The 24,425-nt window shown below is 34.7% G+C and overlaps 1 protein-coding gene across 1 annotated transcript; it reads right to left on the reverse strand.

Annotated features, from left to right (window-relative positions):
• Nucleotides 1-19,745: 19,745 nt before the first annotated feature.
• LOC131075501 (L-type lectin-domain containing receptor kinase IX.1-like) lies at nucleotides 19,746-22,211 on the reverse strand. The gene has a single exon (XM_058012344.2). It carries the CDS (start codon nucleotides 22,138-22,140, stop codon nucleotides 20,026-20,028), a length of 2,115 nt encoding a protein of 704 aa, XP_057868327.2. The 5' UTR covers nucleotides 22,141-22,211; the 3' UTR covers nucleotides 19,746-20,025.
• Between the last annotated feature and the right edge of the window lie 2,214 nt (nucleotides 22,212-24,425).

The following is a 24,425-nucleotide window of genomic DNA, read 5'->3' on the forward strand; positions in this document are numbered from 1 at the left end:
GTTGCATTGTCATCCTTTTAGGTTGCATTTGTCAATCCCATTAGTTGCATTGCATAGTGACATGTTTGTTGAAATGAGGTCTCAACCTTCTTACGAAGCCATGTCATCACAATTGAGAAATCAATCATGTCAATCCATTCTCTACATGTCTCAGAACATGGATCAAACTTATCATGATGATGTAAATGTCCAAATACAAAAACTAGAGGAGAAACTAGCTCAAGAAAAGGAGATTTTGGAACAAAAAGTGAAAAACATTGAGAAGAATAGATCACAAATGTCCAAAATATTTAAAAAAATTTCAGGTCAAAATCCAAATATTGAGCTAATTGATGTAAGATCTCTTATTGAACTATCAGACATACTAGCTCTCTTCTCACAAATACAGATGATGAAACAATTTCAAGAAAAGAGACAACAACATTATGTGCCTCCACAACAAGAACAAGGTGTTTACTATCAATTAGATTTTCAACCATCACAACCAATTGTTCAACAGCTCCAACATTTCCAATAGACACAACCAATGGTCCAACATATACAACCAACACAACCAATGGTCCAATTTCAACAATATGTCCAACCAACTATACAATGTCCACAAATAGTTCAACCAATGGTGGAATATCAACAAGTTCAATCAACATATCAATGTCAACAACTACAATCACAAATTCACAAACAAAGGTTGCAGCACACACCAAGCCAAATTTTGAACATGTCAAACCAATTTGATCAACATCTAGTTTGAAATCAAAACATGACATCAGACCCGAACCAACTCCTTTCCAAACAAGTTCAAATTCCAGATACAACTATGTCAAAACCTCAAAAGAAAGGTGGCCTTATTGCAAGGATCTTAAGGAAATTACCAAGTGAGTTCTTTTAGGAAGATCAAAATAATACACTTATGTATAGCAATGCCTCATCCCCCCACAAACAAATTGACTCTCCAGTGGCATCTATCCCTACACCTTTAGAAGTTTCACAAGAACCTTCCATATTGTCCTCATCAAATAATACACCCAAGGATGCAATTATCCAAAGGCTATCCATAGGTGATTGCCAAGATAATCCAATTCATGATGCACATCCTTGTCATGTTTCAGAAATACAAGACCCATTGCCACCATGCACTTTATTGCCATTACCTATTTTAGAGGACCCCATTTGAAGTCCCTCTTCCTCATGTTCAAGCATTGATTCCTTGCTAGAATCCATCACAAATGTTCAAAATGCATTTCCTTCATGCCAAAACATTGATTCCTTGTTAGAATCCTCCATGCATATCCAAAGTCCAACCCCATGTCAAGAGGATAATTTAGAGCATGAAGAAATGTGTCTTAAAAAAGATCAAGATCAAGATCCTGAAACCTTATCATCCCATCCAATTGTTGACCAGGACCCCATGTTCCCAGACACTCACAAAGAGTCCCATATTCTTGTCCATCCTATCCAAAGTCCTATTGACACTTCATTCCCCGAGCAAGATAAAGATATCCTAGTCCATCCAATCCCAAATGATCCCCTTCCATTTCATAAGAAAAATGTCCTTTCAAGTCCTATTGACATTCCACTTCCTAAGAAAGATCAAGATATCCTTTCCATCCTTTCCAATGATCCCATTAAAAGTCAAGAGCAAAGCACCTTTAAAGAGGATTCCAATGATCTTCCTCCTTGTCAAGATCAAATTATTCCTTTAAATCCTCCACAAGATCTTTTTGTTCCTCCATCTCCTTGTCTTAATGCTCCATATACACTCTAAGATCGCATTTCTTTTAATGATCCCATTATTTCTCCCATTCCATCTCTCGAAGAGCCTGTCATTAAACCATGTCCACTACACAATCCTAGTCCCCCTCATGATCCTAATCCCCTTCATGATTCTAACATGTCAGTGCAAGATGTTCATGAACCCTCGACATGCATAATGGGTTCTTCCACTTTGGTGCAATCCGATCCACTTCAAGATCTCATTATTTCTCTCATATCATATCCACCTCATAATGGACTCGCATCTTCTTCCCAAAGAAAATAATATCCTACAAGTTAAGATATTCATAAAGGCAAAGGGGTAGACCTTCATGAGAAAGAACCCCTCCATATCAAAGAAGATCTTAAGGGTCATGTCTACACAACTCACTCTCAAGACATTGGTATCCCTCCATCAAAATCAAAATGTACACCTTCCCCATCATACTTTCCATCCATCTTAGGTCCTTATATCCCTTCATCCTTTATGCAAGGTCAGCAAAAGCATAAATCTTTGAGTAAATTTCATCCATCCAAAAGAAGTCCATTTCATTCATATCCATCCATGCATTCCTTCCCCCCTCCAAGTAATTTGGATGCCAAGTATAAACATCATAAGTCTAGCAATCCACATGTATTCAAGGATCAACATGTCCAATATAATCAACATGTCAAAACAAAGAACAAATTGATCTATAAAGAAAAAGGAATATCCAAAAGGCCACAAAGGCCCACTGAGCAAAATAAAGCAAAGTCAAAATATATATGGGTTCCTAAATCCCTTATGCAAGCAATGCACTCCAATGAACCACAAAAGCATGAAAAATCAAAAACCATGTGGATCCCTAAGCAGCTCCTTGAAGCACAAAAGCCTAAAGAAACATCGAACTTGGCATCCAAAGTTGCTATTCCTCATCCAACCCTCTCAAATTTGTTCCTCCATCACCTTCTTCATCCATTTTGGGTCCTTATGTCCCAAAACCCCAAGCTATTCCTCCATCCAAATCTCACAATCTGAGATCCATTTTTCCTCCATCAATCCACCACCCGTCAAGGTGTGTTCCAATGTTGATCTTTCCTTCATTTCCATCTAGTGAAGCCCAATTCTTCCAATACCCTATCCATTATCCAATGCATATTTTCCATCCTTCGATCCCTTTGATCCCATCCTTTGCATAAATCCTTGCCTTAATTTCATCTCTTTTTCCATGTCCTTATCCTACCAACATCTTTGAGCATACTTTTAAAGGTCATGGTCCATTTTTTTTTCAAGGCTACTATCCAAACAAAAAGATGTTTGAGTCCTTCTTCCATCCCCTATCATGTGTCCATTTTTGACTAAAATGTCAAAATAAAAAAAATAAAAAAGTGAAAAAAGAAAAGACAAAAGAAAAAAAGTAAAGCAAAAATAATTCGTCCACTGGTGAAAACTTGGCAAACAGGCGCCTTGGGCAAGTACCATGATGAAAACCTAGCAAACAGGCATCATGCGTAATCTATGAACTTCTTGCATACCGTACTTGGGGACAAGTTTTATCCTATCACATCCTTTTGTCCTTCATTGTTCCATTATCCTATCAAACCCCTGTCATTACCCTTCATTGTTCCATTATCCTATCGAACCCCTATCATTACCCTTCATATCCTATTGTCCCTCATGTCCATATCCCCTTTTCCACCTTTGATCTTGACAAGGCTGAGGATCATCATGAGCATCATGCATCTTGTTTGTAGCTTTTAGTCGATCATAGCTTTTGGTCCTTATCCATTTGCCTATTATAACCTTTCATCCATATTCCCTAGCTTATTGCAACTTTCTGCCACTATCCCTTAGCCTACCCTGACCTTCAGTCCATGTCCCTTTTCCATTCTTGGTCTTTCTTATCCTATCCATATCTTATCACTATCCATACACTCTTTTTCATTCCTTGATCTTGATCTGACATAAGCACACAAAATTTAAACATGGTTTCAAAAACCTCTTGACATGTCCCTCATGCCATGTCACTGCTTTACATTGTCATATCCAATCTCTTGTCTCGTTGTCTCCATAATAAAAGGTCTTTGTCTTCCCTCTATCCACCATCATTTTAGCAAGCCTATTTATTCACCTGTCATATTCCTTGCCTTGCTAGACACTGGGGGCAAAATCAAAAAATTGAAAAATGTCCTGAAAAAATCCAAAAAAAAATCATATAATGTCCTAAAAAAATCCCTAAAAAGTCAAATAAAGTCCTGAAAAAACGAACAAAAAAATTGTAAAAAACTCGAAATTCCCACAAAGTGAAAAACATTAAAATCCAAAAACAATTTCATTGGCATTTTGCATTTTGTCAATAAATGGTCCCCTTTGTGCATAGACAGATCGCTGAGCATACATCCAACGACAATCAATCAAACATTGTGCTTTAATGAAATCATGCATTAACAGATGAATTGTTCAACCAAGCAAGCATTCAATCTGATCATAGTTGTCACATCAATCAAAATAGCATCAACATTACCATTGGTCCTTGTCAACATTTCATGGGTCTTATACAGGGTGTGGTATACTCGAAACTAGATTATGTCGTGTCTTCGATGGGGTACCGCATTCCCTGAAACCAGGCAACATGATCATTTTTGTTTTCCACTTTTGACAATGACGATCAAACTGTTTGTTTGACTTGGTTGAATTTGTGCGTCTTATCTTTTTACTGATTTATCTTTAGCTTCAATCATGTTCCTATGTTGCTCGATGATGTCACTGAGTGATTTAGAGTGACCGTGATGGTTCATGGTCCCTTTCTTTTTTTTGTTGTGTTTGCTGTTTGTGGAATGTTTGTCACAAACTGGGGCAACTATATCATTGGGTGTCTATGATAAGTACGTTCACTTTTTGAACGCCACACATACCTCGATCCTTGATGTATGCACCCTAGGATGCTTCACTCATTCCTTGTGTGCGATGTGTCTATCTTTTGCAAGAGGGGTTGCATTCCAGCTCTGGCCTTCAATGCCATGATGCTCTGCATCTGCTTTTCTACAATAAATAAAGGTTCTCACCTACTTATGTGCATTTGTGAAAGAAAGTTTTCCTTCATCTCTAACTGTCCTCTGTCTAATTTCTTCTTACTAACATTTCTTCCATCAGTCTTGGCAGTCCGTTTGATTCGTTCGAACCTATCATCTTCTATCATTCTTATTGATCACTTGGCCTCTTTTCTGGATTAATTCCTCGAGGGGGCATGCATATGTCATTGTTATTGTCTAGGGCATTTTCATTATCGTTCTTTGAAACAATGCTTAGAATCACATTGTCTCAAAGAGGGGCAAAATGTAGACATCTAAAAATGGTCAACACTTGTGGAGTCATACTTTCACATTTGCGCCTTGCCTTATTTTAGGGTTCTTGCATTGCATTAACATTTCTTCTATGTTGTGCACTTGGTCTTTATCATTTGTGAGCATCGATTCCTTCTACATTCCTCATTTTTCTCACTTTCAAATTACGTCTTCTCGATAGCAATCTTCAGTCATGACTTTGGTCAATCTTATCCTGTCGCATCAATGTGCGTGCTCATTTATCATCATTTTGGACATTGTCAATCCTAATCGATGATAGAATTAGGGTTTTGTCCTCTTGTCAACCTTGTCATTTTGCGATCGAATCCTCATCGATCCTTGTCCTTGTTAGCCTTGTCATTTTGCGATCGATTCACCATTGATCTTTGTCCTTGTCAATCTTGTCATTTTGTGATTGATTCATCATCGATCCTTGTCCTTTTCAATCCTGTCAATTTGGATCGATTAGTCATTGTTCCTCGTCAATTGGCACCTATCAATTTGATCTCCTTGTCAATCTTGGTCAATTTGTCATTGATTTTTGTCAATCAATCTCAATCATTTATCAACATTGGTCCTTTGTCAATCAGAATCATGATCGAACCTTCATTAATTTCTTGTTGTCTTAACCTAATTGCTTGTCCTCTTATTTCTAGGGTTTTATGATTTGTTCATTTAATCCTTTTCTTCTTCTTCGTGGGTTAAATAAATCTATTTATTTAGTCCTAGGTCTCTTTCATGAATTAATTAATGGATGAAAACCTATTAATTAATTCACCTAATTTCTATTTCATCTTTTTCCTGAATTTTCTAATTTGCTAATTTCTCCTAATTCCTAATTTCTATTTCTCCTATGTTCTTTAATTTTTCTAATATTTCCCCTAATTTCATTCCCTCATTTTCTCCTATGTTTATGCTTCCATTTGTTGCAATCATGGAGGCTATTTTCTCTCTTCCCTTTTCTCATGGGAATGGCATTTTAATCTTGTCATAATTTGTCATAATTTTTGTCAATCAATCTTGCATGTCAATCTTGTCATAATTTGTGCATAATTTGTCATTCTTGATTTGAATTTCCTTTTGAATCTCTTCATGCTAATCTTGTCCTCTCTCCAATTTGTCTATACATTGGATGATTTTCTTCAATGAAAAAAAGAAACCACACTTCTAGTATCCTTATGCTACAATTTTCATCTTGTCAATCTTGCTTACTTTCATACTTGCATTTTGCACTTGTAGGTGAGATCCACAAAAAAAGTAATTTGAAGGAGAAAGAAGGACAATGGAGGAACAATGAAGGAGATACATGCTTTGGTTTGCATTTTATTTTAGTATTTCATCTTCATGCCTTTATTGAATGTTTTTAGGATTTCTTATCATTGCAATCTACTTTTGTGGTTGAGCTAGTTTAATATTGCTTTGATGCATTCCATTTTCCTATCTACAAATACAACTAATAAATAAGATTAGAATAAATAAATATACATAAAACAAATATAAAAAACCCCAACAAAAACAATATTTAGAAATATATATTTTCCTTTTAATAATACAGTTAATGATAAAATTAGAATAAATAAATATATAGAAAAAAATAATTAAAAACATAGAAAATAATAATAATGCATACAATATATATTTAATTATAATGTCACCCTAATTCATTTGTTAGAACTACATAATACTAATTTATCTTTTCTTACATTCTTTTTGGGGTGTACCATTAATGCCTTCATTTTATTATTTTCATTAAATACTCCAAAGCTTTTAAAGTTCTATTAAATGTTTTTATCTATGGAGAGCTTTAAAATTTCTATTAAATGTTTTTATCTATGGACTATCTTAAGTAAGCCTCTAATGAAAGGAGTGGTGACAACAAGTGTCCATATATTCCAAACCCTTTGCTGCGAATCCCTCAGAATTTTAACAATCCAGTGAACTCCTCAAAAGTGGGTTAGATTTCTCAATGAAACTCTCGAGGTGGGATAGGCAGAATAGTTTTTAAAAGTTGGATTATCCTAAGTGGACTTATAACAAGAAGATGAAGGAATGTAAATGGATTACTGAGAGGGGAAGTCAATCAATGGTAACAAAAACTTTAACTTTCTAAATCAACAAAGCTTTAATAATACTAATAAAAAACTATGAGGAGTGGTCCCATAATACTAGGTTACATTTCTTGGCCAAACTTGACATTGAAATCAACATTTTGCATCAAACCTTTACCTCCTAAAACCTATAGTAGCTAAACCATTAAGAATTTTAAGATGAAGTAAACTATTAATTTCTGAGATTTTTCATATAGATTCTAAATATTTTTTTTTTTAAATAATGAGAAATTAACTGCCCATATTGTTATGTAAATTTTAATAACTCAATATTCATAGTAATCAACATTTTTCGGAAGTGACATTTATTTGGTAATACATTTGGAGTTTGGCATGTGTTGATTAGTTACAGGTACTCATGGATACATGGAAACGATAGATGGTGCTGGTTTGGAATGGATAATAGGTCCAACTAAGAGGCATTCATCTGTGATAACATAGTTAGCATTTAGAAGTGAAGAAAGTGTATGATACAGGGTACTGTGAAGACTTGCTTGTAGGTTCTTTGTATACAGTTAGTATTGTGACTGCCTTTGGTACAAAGGTCTGTTTACTTCTATGTAATGTTGAAAGAAGGATCTTTTTCAATTCTGACATTACCTGTGTAGTGGGAGTTTCTTGGTGTGCACGTGTTTATGCACTTGAAGAATGAGACTATAAGTAACAGGTTGTCTATGTGAATGTTTTGAAATTCATCTTGGTATACCATGAAGGTATGCATAGTTGGATGTAATAGCACTTGTTGTGGGTGCTATTCTAGCTATGATTGTGACTAATGCTGGCACATTTGAGTAGCCTTGGGAATGTGATTTTTTGTGTTCTGGAAGTCAGAGTTAAGTTTTTCTCAGTAGATAGCTTCTATTTGTGTCTCATGGCAGTGGCATGATAGAAGGTGGGAGTATCTATGAATGGGATGATACTTCTCTACATGTGTTTCAGTGATACACAAAGTAAACTATATTTCCTGGTGGTTTGTGATCGAATGGTATATCAGCATTGATGGGCTTTTTGAGTCCATGGTTCTCAGTGAAATCTGTAAGTGTTCAGTGTGGCAGACAGGTCCAGTAGATTCCTTGGCAAGTGGGAGATTGTTGGGAATGTGCCTCGAATTCTCCTAAATAGGTTCGGGTTGATCGGAGTAGCCTACACCGATGGAGCAGCAGAGTGTTACCTTCTTGGATGTTGAACACTTTCTGATCGGTGTGACTTAGGCCGATCGGGACAACTCTGGCCGATGAACTTGCCTTCAAGGATTCGGTATCGGCTATTGGGAGAGGTTGTTGTTTGTTACACCGATGTCCCGATGGGTTAGCTATCTTCCAGCTGGAATGCTTCACATATCGGAATAGCATGTTTGAAGTCATCCCGATGACCCGATGAAGTCTAGGGTAACTTCGGCTATTGGAATGACTTGTGCAGTGATTTGCCGATGATCCGATGAAGTCGCCTTTTGGCATTCGGGTCGCAAATTGGCTATTGGGTTGACCTTCTGAATGTCATGTCGATGTCCCAATGAGATCACTCTACCTAGTCTCGGAGTGTTTCTCTTATCGACATAGTGTCATTCTTTATGTTCCGATGACCCGATGAAATCATCCTATCAGGTTGGAAATGCAGATTGGGATAATAGCTTTGGACTTGATCTGATGAGCCGATGAGTCAATGCTCTTGGTATTAGCGACCAGGGTAGTAGCTATGTTCCTGTTTTGATGTCTCGATGGAGATCTCTCCTTATCATAGGCTATCGGAGTTTCTTTTGGAAAGCTGTGTTGATACCCAATGGAGTCGCCTTAGGCTGTCGGGCTTGTCATCAGCTATCGGAGGTTCTAGTTTGGAGCTATTCCGATACTTGATGAAGTTGCCTTCGACAATCGGGTAGCATCAGCTATTGGGTTGACAAGCTGAAGGCTATGCCAAAGTCTGATGAAGTCGTCCAATATTGTTTGAGGATTGGAGTAACTATTGAGTGATGTTTTCGATGGGCCGATGAGGTCGCCTTCAGTGTTCAGAGACCAAGATAGCTTGGAACCAGTCTCACCGATGGCCCAATAGAGTCATCAAAGATCGGAATGAGTTGTGGAGTGATATACCGATGAGGTGACTCATGTGCGGTCCACTCTAGTTATTGGGAGATTGGGTCTACCTGTTGGAGGTTATCCTGATGACCTCATGGAGTTGCTTTTGATGATCGGGATTACTTGTTCATTGTTTGGCTAGAGACCCGATGGTTTGGTGTTGGCATCCTCAGAGTGATTAGGGATCGGGGACATAGCAGGAAGGTTGTGTCGATGACCTGATGGAGTCACCTTTGGCAATCGGGTATCATTGGGTGATCAGCTCTACTGGTTGAAAGTTATACCAATGGCCGATGGAGCGGAGACCGACTGCGGGAGCAAGGTCGAACTGAGATCCAAAAGGTGAACACTCAGACACTAAGGAAGAGACTGTCGGTGTATATGAATACTAACCGACCCGACTTCCTAATGCATGTGGGATATTGTGTTTCTCACAAATGCAGACCAACGGTTATACTTCCTAGTGGTTGGAGCGACTAACTATTAGAGTGGCCAAAGGAAACTAAAACACAGCTGGATGAATGGAAGATCGTTGGATTCCATAACGGTTATGCCAAATCAACACATTGTAATCTTGGCTGTTACATATGTGCTACCTAAGATGTAATCAGAGTGTGAAGTCACGGGGCTGGCATAGGCCATGTTACACAGTGAAGAGGTTGCAGAGGCTGAATAGTGGCTTATCAAGAGCAGAACGAAGTGACTACAAAGGGATGTAGTAAGACTACATGTTGTAGTTTTGGCATGTCTATAGTCTAGTATGTTCTGCATGTTGTGATAGTAGAGTTCTGAGAACAGAGTCCAAAAAAGAAGATCTGTTAACTTTATTGTAATCTTGTTGTTTACTAAATAAACTGATCTATTTTTGGTGGTAGGTTTTTTACCCGTAAGGGTTTTCCCACATATATCTGATGTGTTTCTTTGGTATGTAATGTCTGGTTAATCCTAATCTTCTATTTGTGTTTATCTTAATCTATTGCAAAAGAAATTAAAATACTTCCTTCCCTGCACATCCCCTTAGAATTGACGTTAGGAGAGCTTTTTCTGTGCACTGCTTTCCTTACAACATTTGGTGCTTGCAAAATGAAAAACTGACTTTTCACATTTGGCGATCACCAAATTTGGCGCGCGCCAAATGTGAAAATTTTAAAATTTTGAATTTGGCAAGTGCCATATTTGGCACTTGCCAAATGTTTTGTATAGGAAAATACCAATCCTTTGGGTTGGTTTTTCCTTCAGCATCCAACCTGAAGGTTTGGACGACCTTTTCATGCCAATGACGCATTTTTATGAAAAGGTAAAAAGTGACACCTTTTTGGTACCACAACTTTGTGCACTTACCCTTGAGTCAAACAATTGTAGATTTTTTGAGGGGGAATTAGGAATTTTCTTAGAAATGATCTGTCCCTTAGAAGCCACCCTCTACTCTAACATCTTGTACACCCTTCATCATCTTATGCTTCACCATTTGCTTGCACAAAAGATCGAGAAAGTACATTTCAAGGATAGACTATGAAAAGGACCAAAAGATTTCTATATGGCCTTCAAGTTCGATGACTCATAGGGATAGTGGGAGCATGGTGATGATGAATGTGTTAGGGAAAACAATCCCCAAAACTAGCTAGAGGTACAGTGTCATTATCTATGTAGAAAATTATCTTGAATGTTTTTTGTTCTATTGTTAATAGCTAGCACGAATCCCTCCCTATGTGTGGATCAGTTGAAGTTTTTTGTTTTTCTACATTCGAGTCTAGGTTTCCTTGAAATCTTGAATATTATATATGTTATTTCTCTACACATTGAGCATGGCTTTCTATTGTTTCCAATTTTTTGGTTCTTTGAATTAGTTAAGTATTTGATTCTGCCATACCATTCTGTATGAAATATGTGTATGTGTTGGTTGAAAATTGAGTCATGTTCTCTACTTCCTCCATTTTGTGGGTTTTTTGGTTAGGTGTCTAGCTAAGTAGATAGGGTTCCTAGATGGAGCAATGCTCTTTATTTTTTTTCTCCTTTCCTTTGGTCTACTATATCATGGTCTTCTCTACTATGATGTATGTATTTTTAAAATTAAAATAATGGTATCCGCTTGCACTTTGCCCCAAGAAAAACAAAACTTCTCATGTAGAAAGAATTCCAGTCCACCATTTCCATATCCACAATGGTGTTAGAATCTTGTGCTTCCTCTTCAGCATCAGCACCAAACACAACATTAAGGCTAAATGCATGACCATTCTTTGTAAAACCAGTCCTAGTAGAATTTTCTTCATGTCCACGAATGAAAATAACCTCTAGCACAAAGTCCCCATCATGAGGAGTAGTATCCTCCTGGTGACCATGAGTGTTGTCATATGCTCTTGCCACATTGTCAACTCCTCTTTCCTTGTTGAGTGGGTGGTTGTTTGATGTACCTTGTAGTTGAGAATTATTCAATCCAGTCTCTACCTCCTCATAAAATAGGTTATAGGGACAAGTTGGGGAATGGCATTTGTGGTGATGAGGAGGAACAATGCTTCATATTTATCAAAAATATGATTACACAAGCATTTACCCAACTCCCTTTTATTAGTTGAGATGACATCTATGAGAAGCATGTCATCTTTGGAATTAAGGGACCGTTTGAGAGCAGTATAAACACAAAGAAAACTAGAGTCTTTGGCAAGGTATTTTTGACAAAATAGGCCACCCACTAAAGCTTTTCCCTAATGGAGATCATAACCCTTAATAGAAGAATCTAGGGTGCTATGGAGGCAATTCCTTAGATAATTTGCAGCTAGATCAAAAACTATAGAAAATGATTGCATGAGGTCCAAAGTATTTGAAATAAACATACTGACCACTTGAGTGGGGTAAACCAAAACATAAGTAGGCACCCAATAGGTTAACCCCAATAACTATTCTGATAGCATGGTCAACACAGTGACATAAAGGGAAAAGACTTTTCTAATCTTTACCTTTGTGTATTCCCCTGACTCTAGAACTTGTTGATTGAGGATGGGAAAACTGACACACTTGTTGATGGGGGGATATCCATAATGCAGAGGAGCAAGTGAGACCTAAAAAATACTTGAGGGCAAAGACCAATGCTTCACAAATCAAACCCCAAAACTAGTGTAGGGAAATGTATTGGGAAGTAAAGACGTTGTCGCCCTATATAGCACCACAAACAAACCCACATCATTTGAATGTAGGGTGACAAGATATCATTTTGAAAGAGGAGTATGCAAGCCTGATATGAACCACCTCAAAGATAGCAACACACATTTTGAATCCATATTACACACCCTTACTTATTTTAATAATATCTTGAAAATAACTTTATTAATATAAATTTATTTTCAAGATATCTTGAAAATAAATTTATTTCAACATATTTTTACCATAAGTAAGGGTGTGTAATATGGATTCAAAATTATAAATTGAAATGTTTGGTTGAGCTCCCATATTAATGCTATTATTAATGGGAGAACTTAAAGTGTTGTTACTATTAAAAGAATAATAATAATAATATAATAGCCTTTATAATAATGATATTACAACTAGAAATGAAAATAAATTTAGTTATAAATATATTTCTATCAAATATTAGTAAGTTCGATCTTGACATAGTGTATGGAATAAAATTGACAGATTGTAATGAAAATTGTGGGCATGAAGTAAAACTTTAAGTTGCATTTTGAATAATTAATTACATATAACAATTTTGTGAGATTGTTATCATCATGAAATGTACTTTATCTTGGTATGGGAAAATTACAATCATGCAATGCTAATAATGTACTCTAGGATTAAATATAGAAAAGTAATATAGGTGCTCTTTTGATACTTGTTATGATGTTTACACATCATCATGATGATCTTCTTAATGGGGTCAAAAGAAGAATAAAAATTATTTGAGTTTTCATGTTGTTAAATGTTTGGGCATGGCATTCCCATAATGTACTATTGTAGTTATGATTGTTATACATTTATGCTTAGATGATTTATGTGCTTACATTCTTATTATTAATTATTTTATTGCATGGTTATGATTATGATTTTGTTATGATACTATTTATTTACAATAAACTATTATATGCTCTTATTCACCACTCATATATGTGAGAAGATCTTTCCTCGCTCAATTGCACCATATAAAGGCAATCGAATGAAAGGGAGAATAATAGATCATCAATGCTCTATTTTTTACATTTGATTTATCTTGTTAGTTACAAGCTACTCATGATATTTTTATTCTTGTTTTGTATAAATTCATAGGATAACATCTCCAATATAAGCACCCTCAATGGTAATAAAAATCATGAAAAGAAGTGATAGAAAAAAATTATGTAAGTTGAAATCCCTTATGTTTTTTGTACTACCAAGACCTCTATGTACACAAACTTGGTTGTCAAAATTGCAAACATACATCACTCTCATCCCTATGGAGGAAGAAGATTTTAATACCTCTAACCATTCTTTCTAGATCAAACAGCAAATTTTTTTTCTTTTATTTTTAAGCAATGTTAACAAAATTAGTTTGAGACAATATTTTTACTAAATTGAGGGCATAAGGTTCATGAGGCATTCTCATATTACTCATCTAAGCCTAATAAAATGATCAGTTATTACACTTAGTTGAAATATATGTCTTTCTGGACCTCCAGTCTAAAGAAAGGTTCATATTATCCCAAGGTGAAATGTTACATTACGTATTCAATTCTAAATGGCACTTGTAATAGTAATATAAGATAGCAATTCCATAGAAAGCAAACTAGATTAAATTTAAGATAATAAAACTAGGTTTACGTTACCAAAAGTGTAGTTTTGATAAATAGATTTAACTATTAATTTTCAAAACAAATTAAATAAACTATCCAAATTTTACTAAAATAAATAAACCATAAATTAAAAAATACATAATTAGTAAGCAAATATTTTTTTCTAAAATATTTTTTCTTAATTTAGCATTGATGCACACACAATTCTCATACTCAACTATCATTTACTTTAATCAAATCAATTTATGCTTATTTATATAAATTTATTTGTTTAGCATAGATGAAAATAGGAAAATACTCCCAATAAAATATTTTTTTATAATTTTCTAAAGAACCTTTATTGTAAAATAATTTATATTTTCAATAAATTAGAAAAAATTAATAATTTTTTAAATTGTATGATATTATTAAATATAAAATTTTGAAAAAAATAAAAATAAAATAAAAATAGTATAATACAATATAAAAATTAAAAATGATTCTATTTATTAATTACAAATAAATAAAAAACTCTAATTTTAACAAATTCAAATTTAAAAAAAAAAACACATTAAACTAAAACAGCATGTAACAATTATTTTTAAAAAAAAATTAATTTAAAATAACAGTAATTTTTCCTTCCTAAACAAGATAGAATGCCAAAAAAGACATAAAATTAAATTTGAAATATTAACAAATAAAGAGGGAATTACGTAGGAGCTACCTGATTTCAAATGTGGGTCCCCTTTCGCTTACTTCGGACAAGAGGGCACCATTTGTGCGGGAAGGACAAGAAAATGGGAGGGAATGGAAGGGAATGGGACATTGGGAGGGCCTTGATTTTTTACCGTAAAAAATCTAACGGAAAAAATAAAAAAATCGATGAAATGCTGAAAGCAAAAATTGGTGGAGAGACTTTTCTCCCGCGAGACATTAGACTTCAAATGGGAGGTTCTTCCAATATAATAGCCTATCGGCTAAATATATAAATTATCGTTTTTAATAAATTATTATCTCACATTCTTTCTCTCTCACACACACATATATTACTGTAAAAAATGTCCAAATAAATTATTGCAAATTGATAAAATTTAATCATGAGATTTATTATTTTTTCAGTAATTTTTACACTATTTATTTCCAATAAAATGCATATTTGACAAATTAATTTAACAACTATCTAATTCACATAAGTTATAAGAATGGTCTATATTTATTTGACAAAAATTTTAAATGTTAAAGAAGCAACACATAACAAAGAAATGTTAAATAATCACACCTTTTAGAGAATATTTTTCACAAAATATTTCTTGAAGAATTGAATTACTATATATATATATATATATATATAGAGAGAGAGAGAGAGAGAGAGAGAGAGAGAGAGAGAGAGAGAGAGAGAGTATTATTCACATTTCATTCCCATTTTGAAATTACATAAATTATTTTATATTAAAAGATAACCTCATAATACAACATCACTAGAGAAGTGCTCTAAATCCTTTATTCATTAACTTGAAGCAATAACATGAAAGGAAAATGGTATGACTCTCCACCCAACCATAGGATTGGTATTCAAATCCACCCTTAGCAAGAGATAGAATACATAGCAAGAAAATCAACCCAGAACATACACTTTACCACATCACATTTTAAGCATTTCTTCACAAGAAACATAAAAAAATAACTCACCAAAATCTCTAAGGAACTCTATGTGGAGTCCCTTATACTATTAGGGGCTATCAACCATATAGGGTTAAAGAATAATAATAAATTTATTTCCTCAACTTCTTCCATAGTTTCCAACCTTCATCAACCCTACAATTGTGCAAAAATGGAAATTCTACAAATTACCTCATTCCTCCATCACAACAATATTGGATACTCATATCCATAATAAGTAAAGCATAGAGAACTCTCACCCTTAAGATAAATTAGGGTACTCTTAGCCATAACAACAAATACTTATGTGCACACTCCTAGTTAAACCCCATCACATGGAGGACCAAATCTCTCCCAAGGGCAGTCTACACCCACACATATTTGAACACTTTTAAAATAATTTGCAACAATTCTATATGATTTAGACATAATACCAATCACAAATTCCTTAGATAAATATAAAAAATAAGCAATAGCCTTTTTTCTTCAAAACAACATTCAAATGATTTCTAAACAAATGGTTTGATTCCCTACTTTAACAAGAAATCCAAGAAAATGTAAAATTTATGGAGAATCCCTTCCAATATTTATCCTTACTATCTTCTTCCCCACCACTTTCCTCAAAACCTTCTTCCAAAACCTCTCACCAAAACTAGAAGCTCAAAAAAAAAGCAGATGACAAAAGACCCTCTCGACAAAGAAGAATGGAAATAAAATAAGAAAGAGAGAGAAACTCTCACATATAACTTCTCAACCAACTCATTGTCATCACTTTTGGGTAAGAGAATTTTTAGAACACTAAAAAAATGTATAAATAGATGTATTATACTCCAAAAGACCCCCAAAATCCTTATCTAACACCTGGGGTCACTATTAGAACATAAAACTTGGTATTATACACCCATCAAAGTAAAATGGATAATTATGACCAACATCACTTAAAAACTATTACACTTACACCACTCAAAACATAAATGCACATGAAATTATAAATAATTTGGTTATGTATTCCTCCTCTCTTTCCCTTGGCAAAATTTAGCTATTAATTTAACAACCAATGTCAATATTGTATGACGAATAGATAAATTAATATATGAAGAACTTAACATGTATTAAAAAATTTATCTAAAAATTCATCTTTATGGAGAACAATATGTATACAAAATCCATCCATTACTACATAAGGGCTAAATAGAAATAAACATTCACAAGTGACCATAAATAAGCTATTAGTGATTATAATCAATCTAACATAAATAAGTTGTTAGAAAATTCATAAATAACCTATTAGTGATCATAATAAATCTAACATATAAACTAGATTCACTAGAAAAAATTGCACAATATAGAACAATATCACAACATCCCAGATATTAATACATCTTCAAAATCATTGGCAATTTTAAGCTTAACATAAATCATGAAGCAACAATCACAAAGACATGAATGAATGGAAATTCCATAGGGATCACACATGGAGCGGTCTCACAAATATGACATTCAATTCACTCCCTTGCACCTAGAGGGTGTTGCCTATAAATCTAGCATTGTGGATTGGTCATTTAGGGGCATGACCTTCTGCAGACATTTTATTATTTTAGTGAGATAATTATGGACAATTTAAATAATAAAAAAATAGGATAAATATTTCAAAGAACCCATGCAAATCAAATAATAATATGTTGTGAAATAATATGTCTCTTAGTCTGAATAAAATGAAATTATGGTATCCATTTTATTTTTGAGGAATGAGTTATCTTCTAATCATTGAGGGTTTGCGTGAACCCCTCAAAATAATTAAATTTCATCGCTCTATATAAATAAATAAGAACTCCAACACTTGAACCATTAGTTCTTAAGCCTTCACCCCTATAGACTAAAAATACCTTTGGATATCTTTATATAAATTAGGATATCTCTCAATGTTAGGATATCTCTATTAAATTAATGTACAAACCTATATATTAGGATATTTCTCACATACTATAAACTTTAATAGGAAGCATATAAAATATATGTATTAGAGAACCTTCTTAAAACTCAAATATTGTTTGATATTAAGTGGTATCACTTAATATTAGATTCTTAAATAATTTTTGGTTCTCCTATTTTTTTGATCGGTAAGGGGTTGAAGCCATTAATGCATTTGACTACATCTATGAACCATTGAGGTCACATTTTTGAGGGACCTCATCCTTAGAGATGTTTTTTTGCCATTGCCTATGCATGGCACGCCACCTTATCACTCTGTTGCACACACATGACAACTCACCCTTATATCTCCTCTACCTCACGCAAGTGAAACCTTATCTCTCTATCACCACATGCAGGTGTCACCTTATTTCTCCATCACCACATGCAGACATCTTCCTATCTCTCCATGGTGACAATGCCCTCTCCTTATAACTCATCTATCACATGCCGCTTATGCCAATGGTTACCTCCACGCAATTGTCTGTTTCTCCATGTTGTCAACATGTGCCTACAAGATGGAATGCACAAGTTTTGAACTTGTGATCACCCTATAAAAAAGTCTCATGACTTATCGTCACACTACAGGGTCATCCCCTGGTTCTCCATTATTTTAACAAAGAGAGACCACTTGAAAAAAAAATATCTAGTACAATTTCTTTCTTTTTGATATCCTCAAAAGCTAGATAATTATCTTCTTGAAGTTTTCATCTTTCTTTCTTGTGAAAATAACTCAACCATATTGTTTGATAGTTATAGATAGACTATCACTAAAATTTATTATTTTATAAAATTATTTCTTGTTTAATAATATAAATTGAGTGATTATGAGGAAGTTACTTGTATGTTCACATTGTTTTTCATTAAAAAGGTTCTTATAAAAGTACTAGATGTTTTGTTTTTCTTTGTTATTAATTTTCATTAATATTTTGGATCATATTTTATCATTCATTAATTAGAATGAGTTCAAAAATAACAAAAAGGTTATGATTTTTTAAAAATAATTTAGATTATATTTCAATTTTTTTTATTGACATCAAAATAACTAATAAAAAGATTTAAATTTGTTGACAAAAATCAAACCGTCAAATAGTTCCTATATATTCTTGAAATAAAGCTTATAAGTTGTGATAATATTCAAATAGTTAATAAACTTTTGGTAGCGTATTTTTCACAATTTTGTTGTGTCAAACTAAATCCACCTAAATCTATTACATGTGGTTAAGAGAAAATAAAATTGCGTAGAATAATCTACATATTGGAAGCTAGAGATATAAGTAAAAAATTTATATGATTTCACAAAGATTTCTTAAAAAAACTTTAAATTCTAGAATAAATAATGAGATTGTAAAAAATGGAATGTTTTAGATTTCATATTATTTTAGATTTTTTAAAATAAAATAAATACAAATAAATAAATGTTCAATATATTAGATTTCAACGATATTCATTATGTCATATACTTTATTTTATTTTATATTATGTTGTTTGTTTCTTACTATTCTATGAAAAAATTCAACAACATCTAATTGCATCCAATAATTACTTGACCATTAAACTAAGTTCTCCTCGACAATTATCTAGAATGTTTTAAACATTAAAAGTACGAATTAAATCCAAAAATATAACACTTTAATTTTAAAATAAATAATTAAAATATGAAAAATACAACATTCTAAATTTTACATTGTTATAAATATTATGAAGAAAATAAAACACTAAATAATACATTGACTTATACATAATACAACTCGTTCCTTAAACTATATAACCCATTCTTATCCTATTTTACTATTTGTCGCTGCCTGTCTTACTTTCTTAAAGCCCTTTTCTTTTATAGATTTTTTAACATACACAAAAACCAAGAGCAACCAATTTAGATGGATGGTTAACCAAAAGAAACTCAATCAACGAGTCAAAACTCATTCTGAAACAACCTTTCAATAAAAATAATTGAATAATAGTAAGCAGAGTGAACTTAATAACTCCTTTGTAACACTATAATTTATAAGAAATGATGATGTAGAGTGCCTTCTCCTCAGACAGAAGCATTCAGTAGCTTCCTCCTTGTACTATAGACAAAGTGAAAATAAAAGAACATAAGTAGTAACACAATGTACGAAAAAAGATCCAGTCACATTATATTTACATATCTCCACTCCCATTTGTTTGATAACAAAAACTGCAACCTTAGCTTGAACACTCCCTAAATTATAGATTAGACTCTTGATGAAACAACTCCACTACTAAACTTTCATTAACTCTTAAAAATAGCATGCTCATGAACAGCTCCACTACTAAACTTTCGTTGCCTGTCTTACTTTCTTACAAGGCTGGTCAAGTGGCGCTTATTATAAATGATTCCTATTACCAGCTCCAAAAAACCCTAGCCAAATGTTACATGGACATGAATTCAGCGCGCGGACCATTTCCAATCGAGGGGTGATGTTCTGAATGGTATAAAAAAGGCATGGACATGACTTCGGTGCGCGAACCAGTAGAAGGAGAAGAAACTGATACAGATGATACAGATGTACCTGTAATGCCGGATGAGGTCGACGTCATAGAAGTTCCATACCCGGTCGGCATCGACGACGAGTGAAGGATGGCACTGTCATATACAGCTACAGGCAAATTCAGAGGAATATTTGGCAACTGGGCTTCAAATTTCAAAATCTTTACCACCTCTTTCATTTTAGGCCTCGCTTTTGGATCAGGATGAGAACACAACAATCCCAGCAACAGCAGCCGCTCCATTTCCTTGCCTTTGAAATTCCCTTCCAATTTTTTATCTGCTGAATCCAAGAGCCTCCCCTGGCTATACAAATTCCAAACCCATTCGACCAGTCTTTTATCCAAGCTCCGATCCACCGGTCGCCTCCCACAGGCGATTTCTAAAGTGACGGCTCCAAAGCTGAACACATCAGATTCTGTACTGGCCTTTCCCGTATATACACATTCGGGTGCCAGGTACCCATATGTCCCCGCCACCACGGTCGTATGAGAGGCTGCATGATCGCGTCCCACCAGTCTAGCCAGGCCAAAATCTCCCAGCTTTGCGTTGAAATCAGAATCCAACAACACATTACTTGCCTTCACGTCTCTGTGCACAACACGCTGTTCCCAATCCTCGTGAAGGTAAACAAGAGCAGACGCTACATCACATGCAATGCTGTACCTTCGATCCCAATCCATGACAACCTTTTGCTCTTCGAATAAATAGTTATCCAGACTTCCATTCGGCAGGAATTCGTACACCAAAAGAAATTCGCCCTTTTGGTGGCACCACCCCAAGAGCTGTACAAGGTTACGATGTCTCAGCTTGCTAATTATGGTCACCTCTGTAATATATTCTTTCCTTCCTTGTTTCGAACCCTCGGATATTCTCTTTACAGCCACGGACTCATTTGTGGAAGGCAAAATGCCTTTATACACGCCTCCAAACCCTCCTTCACCAAGCTTCTCGTCGTCGCTGAAGTTTCTGGTGGCAGCACTGAGCTCAGCATATGAAAACTTGCGGGGGCCTTGAGCAAACCATTCGTCCAGCTCCACGTCGCTTTCTTCTCTACCCTCGTCACCGGACATTCTTTTTCTGCGATACCAGCTTACGCCAACGAATATGAAACAGCAAAGGACAAACAAGCTGGCAAAGACTGAAATCAAAACAACTCTTACGGAACCTTCATTTCCAGTGGAGATTTCCCAAGAGTATTTAGACGAGAAATTCCAAGAGTAAATTGTGTGGGTTTCGCTTGCCGATCCAGTGGAAGCTGAAAGCCCAACTTTGACGTTCTCCGGTACAAACTTGCTGAGATCTATTTTATACGACAAGATTGGGGTTCCTGGTTTAGAGATGTTACTGGTATTACCAGAGGGGTTATATAAAAGAAATACCTGGATCTGCTTTGCTCCGCCATCGTAATCCACCCATGCGTCCCATTTGTTCTCGTTCGAGAGAGTCTCGCTGGCAAGCCAATTGCCTGTAGTTTGGTTCAGTGAAACGGTCTCATTAGAATCTGCTGAATTGACGTCGATTCCCACATGGTTGTCATCCGGGTCGAAATTGTTCTTGTATGTGTCGAACTCAACAGCAACTATCTGATTAGATGAATTTCCGTCGATTATCCGGTTAAACAGGCCTAGCCACTTCCCAGACGAGTTGACAGGCGGTTCAGCGTCGAAGGGGGCTATGAAAAAAGTGATTCCATCCCCGCCAGAACTGTGTCGCTGAATGCGGAACTGAAAATGTGAAGTGAAATTTGCCAGCGCCTGAGAAGAGCTATCCCACATAGGAATCGGCTCATTGTAAGTGGCCCAACCAATACTCGAACCCAGGTTACTCTTGTATTCATTTTTGGTGAGATCTATCGCACCGTCTTTAAAAACAGTGTCGTTGTACTTTACTAAATTGTCTTGAGGAGGAAAAGTAAAGTTGACAGTTCCTGCCTGTGCGACAAAAATCGAAGCAAAGACAACAACGAAGCACAGAGGGTGAAGAGAAATCAGAGCCATGAGTACCCTGGCAGTATGTGTGCCGAGACTGAGAGAGACTTAAGGCAGAACGTATATAAAAAAGTAATCAGGCTTGACCGGGTCATAGTCGACAACAAAACGCTTCGTCACTTCATTGCAGGCACAGTTGTAGATCCGCAAAATGGGGGTAAACGCAGAATTTTCCTCCCTAATCCGCGTTCAAAGGATCACAAATATAGAAGTGGCCAGTCAAAATAGGCAACTACCACGGATATATAAAAATCAAATTGATTACTATATAGAAATCAGACACAATCAAATTGATTAGTATGTAGAAATCAGAATGCATTATTTACCATATTTATTATTCAATTTTTAAAATAGAATAAATCAGAGTACAACTTTATTTTTAGCAACAAAAGAAAACATCAAACAAAAAGTTGTCTGAGACTAGCAGACACAATCAGACACAATCAAATTGATTACTGTGTAGAAATTAGAATTTATCATTCACCATCTTTATTATTCAATTTAAAAAATAGAATAAATCAGAATACAACTTTTTATTTATTTTCAATTAATTAAAAAAATACTGTCCACGTCTCATTGTGATCCGACAAGGACATTGATAATACCGCGACTTTCATCGTGTAATTTGTGACCCTTTCATTGCAAAAATATAGGGCATTTACCCTTATTTATGCGTCCAAATTATTATTAACGATGAGTCGGCCAAGCATGATTACTATCTGATTGTCCTTTTCGGTTTCATATTATATTGGTGTAGGGTGGTTTCATATGATCGTGAATGGAACTTCTATGACATCGACATCGTCCGGCATTACAAGTACATCGGTATCATCGATCTCGATAATGCATACATCATTTTCTTCTCCCACTGGTTCACACAACAAATTTATCTCGAAGCCTCTTTTATACTATTTAGAAGATTACCCCTCCATTGGAAATGGTCCGGGCCCCAAATTCATGTCCATGTAACATTTGGTAATGGTTTTTCGGAGCTCGTACTAGGGAAAAATTTATAATAAGTGTCACTTAACCAGCATTGTAATCAGTTTCATTAGTAGCAAATATTCTTTACTTCTTTTCTATTTTGTGTTGAGTCTTAGGAAATTTCATCAGCATCAAATATTCTTTACTTCTTTTCTATTTTGTGTTGAGTCTTAGGAAATTTCCACAATTTATGATAGTTTAGTCATGTACTTTTTGAATTTATTCATGTAAGCAATTTTTTTACTTGAAGTTTTGATTATATTTTATGATCTACTATCGGAATGAACTGTTTAAAAGTTATTTGCTGTAAACCAACTCTTCTAAACTAACAGGTAATCGATTGCTCCAATATCTTGTTTGAGGTTGTTTGTAATGGCTTAGCTGTTTGTGTGCATGCTATTTTTAAGAGTTAATGGAGTTTAGTATTTCGGTTGTGGAGTTGTTCCGCCAAGAGTCTAATCTATAATTTAATGAGTGCTCAGGCTTATGTAGCAGTTTTGGTGATCAAACTAATGGGAACAGAGACTCTTGAATGGTCCTTTTCCAATTTGTAAAAATAATGTGACTTAATCCTTTCTCATACACTTTATTATTGTCTACGTTTTTTAATTTTCTCAACATCTATTGTGCAACAAGGAGATTGTTGAATGTTTCTATCTCTAACTAAGTAATGGACTTGTTGCATCATCATTTTTATACATAAAAGAGTCACAAAGGATTTATCAAGTGCACTCTACTTAGTATTTTTTGATTATTTCTATTGAAAGGTTGTTTTGAGATGAGTTTTGACTTATTGATTGGGCTTCTTTGGTTAACCATTCATTTATTTAGTTAGTCTTTGTATATATTAAAATTCTAGAATGAAAAAAAGCAGTAAGAAAACAAGACAATGTATTTATTTATTTAAGGTGTCTCAACCTTTGCAAATATTAACATTGGCTAATGCATTTATTTATTAATTTATTATTTGATTTATTGCCTACAAATGTCTAGTCATCTAGTAGGATCCACAGGCTTGGTGGCATCCTACTTGGTGATGACTGCATGACACATGTTGCACATGTGGAGGTAGGCATCCCACATAAGGATCTTGACAAGTGCTAGCCTATGACAGATTCTATGACAGAATGGACAAGTAGCAGGCAATACCTTTTGCATGGAGAGGGTTACGGCGAGTTGTAATAGAATAAGCTAAATATAGTCATTTATGACAGATTCTCTTACAACTGTAAGTGTTGTAAGTTATGACAGCTATAAGATGCATAAGAGCATCTTTCATACCTTGAAATAGTAAATTTTGAGTGCCCAAC

Source organism: Cryptomeria japonica, unplaced genomic scaffold (genome assembly GCF_030272615.1).
Source record: "Cryptomeria japonica unplaced genomic scaffold, Sugi_1.0 HiC_scaffold_328, whole genome shotgun sequence".
Taxonomy (NCBI): Eukaryota; Viridiplantae; Streptophyta; class Pinopsida; order Cupressales; family Cupressaceae; genus Cryptomeria; species Cryptomeria japonica.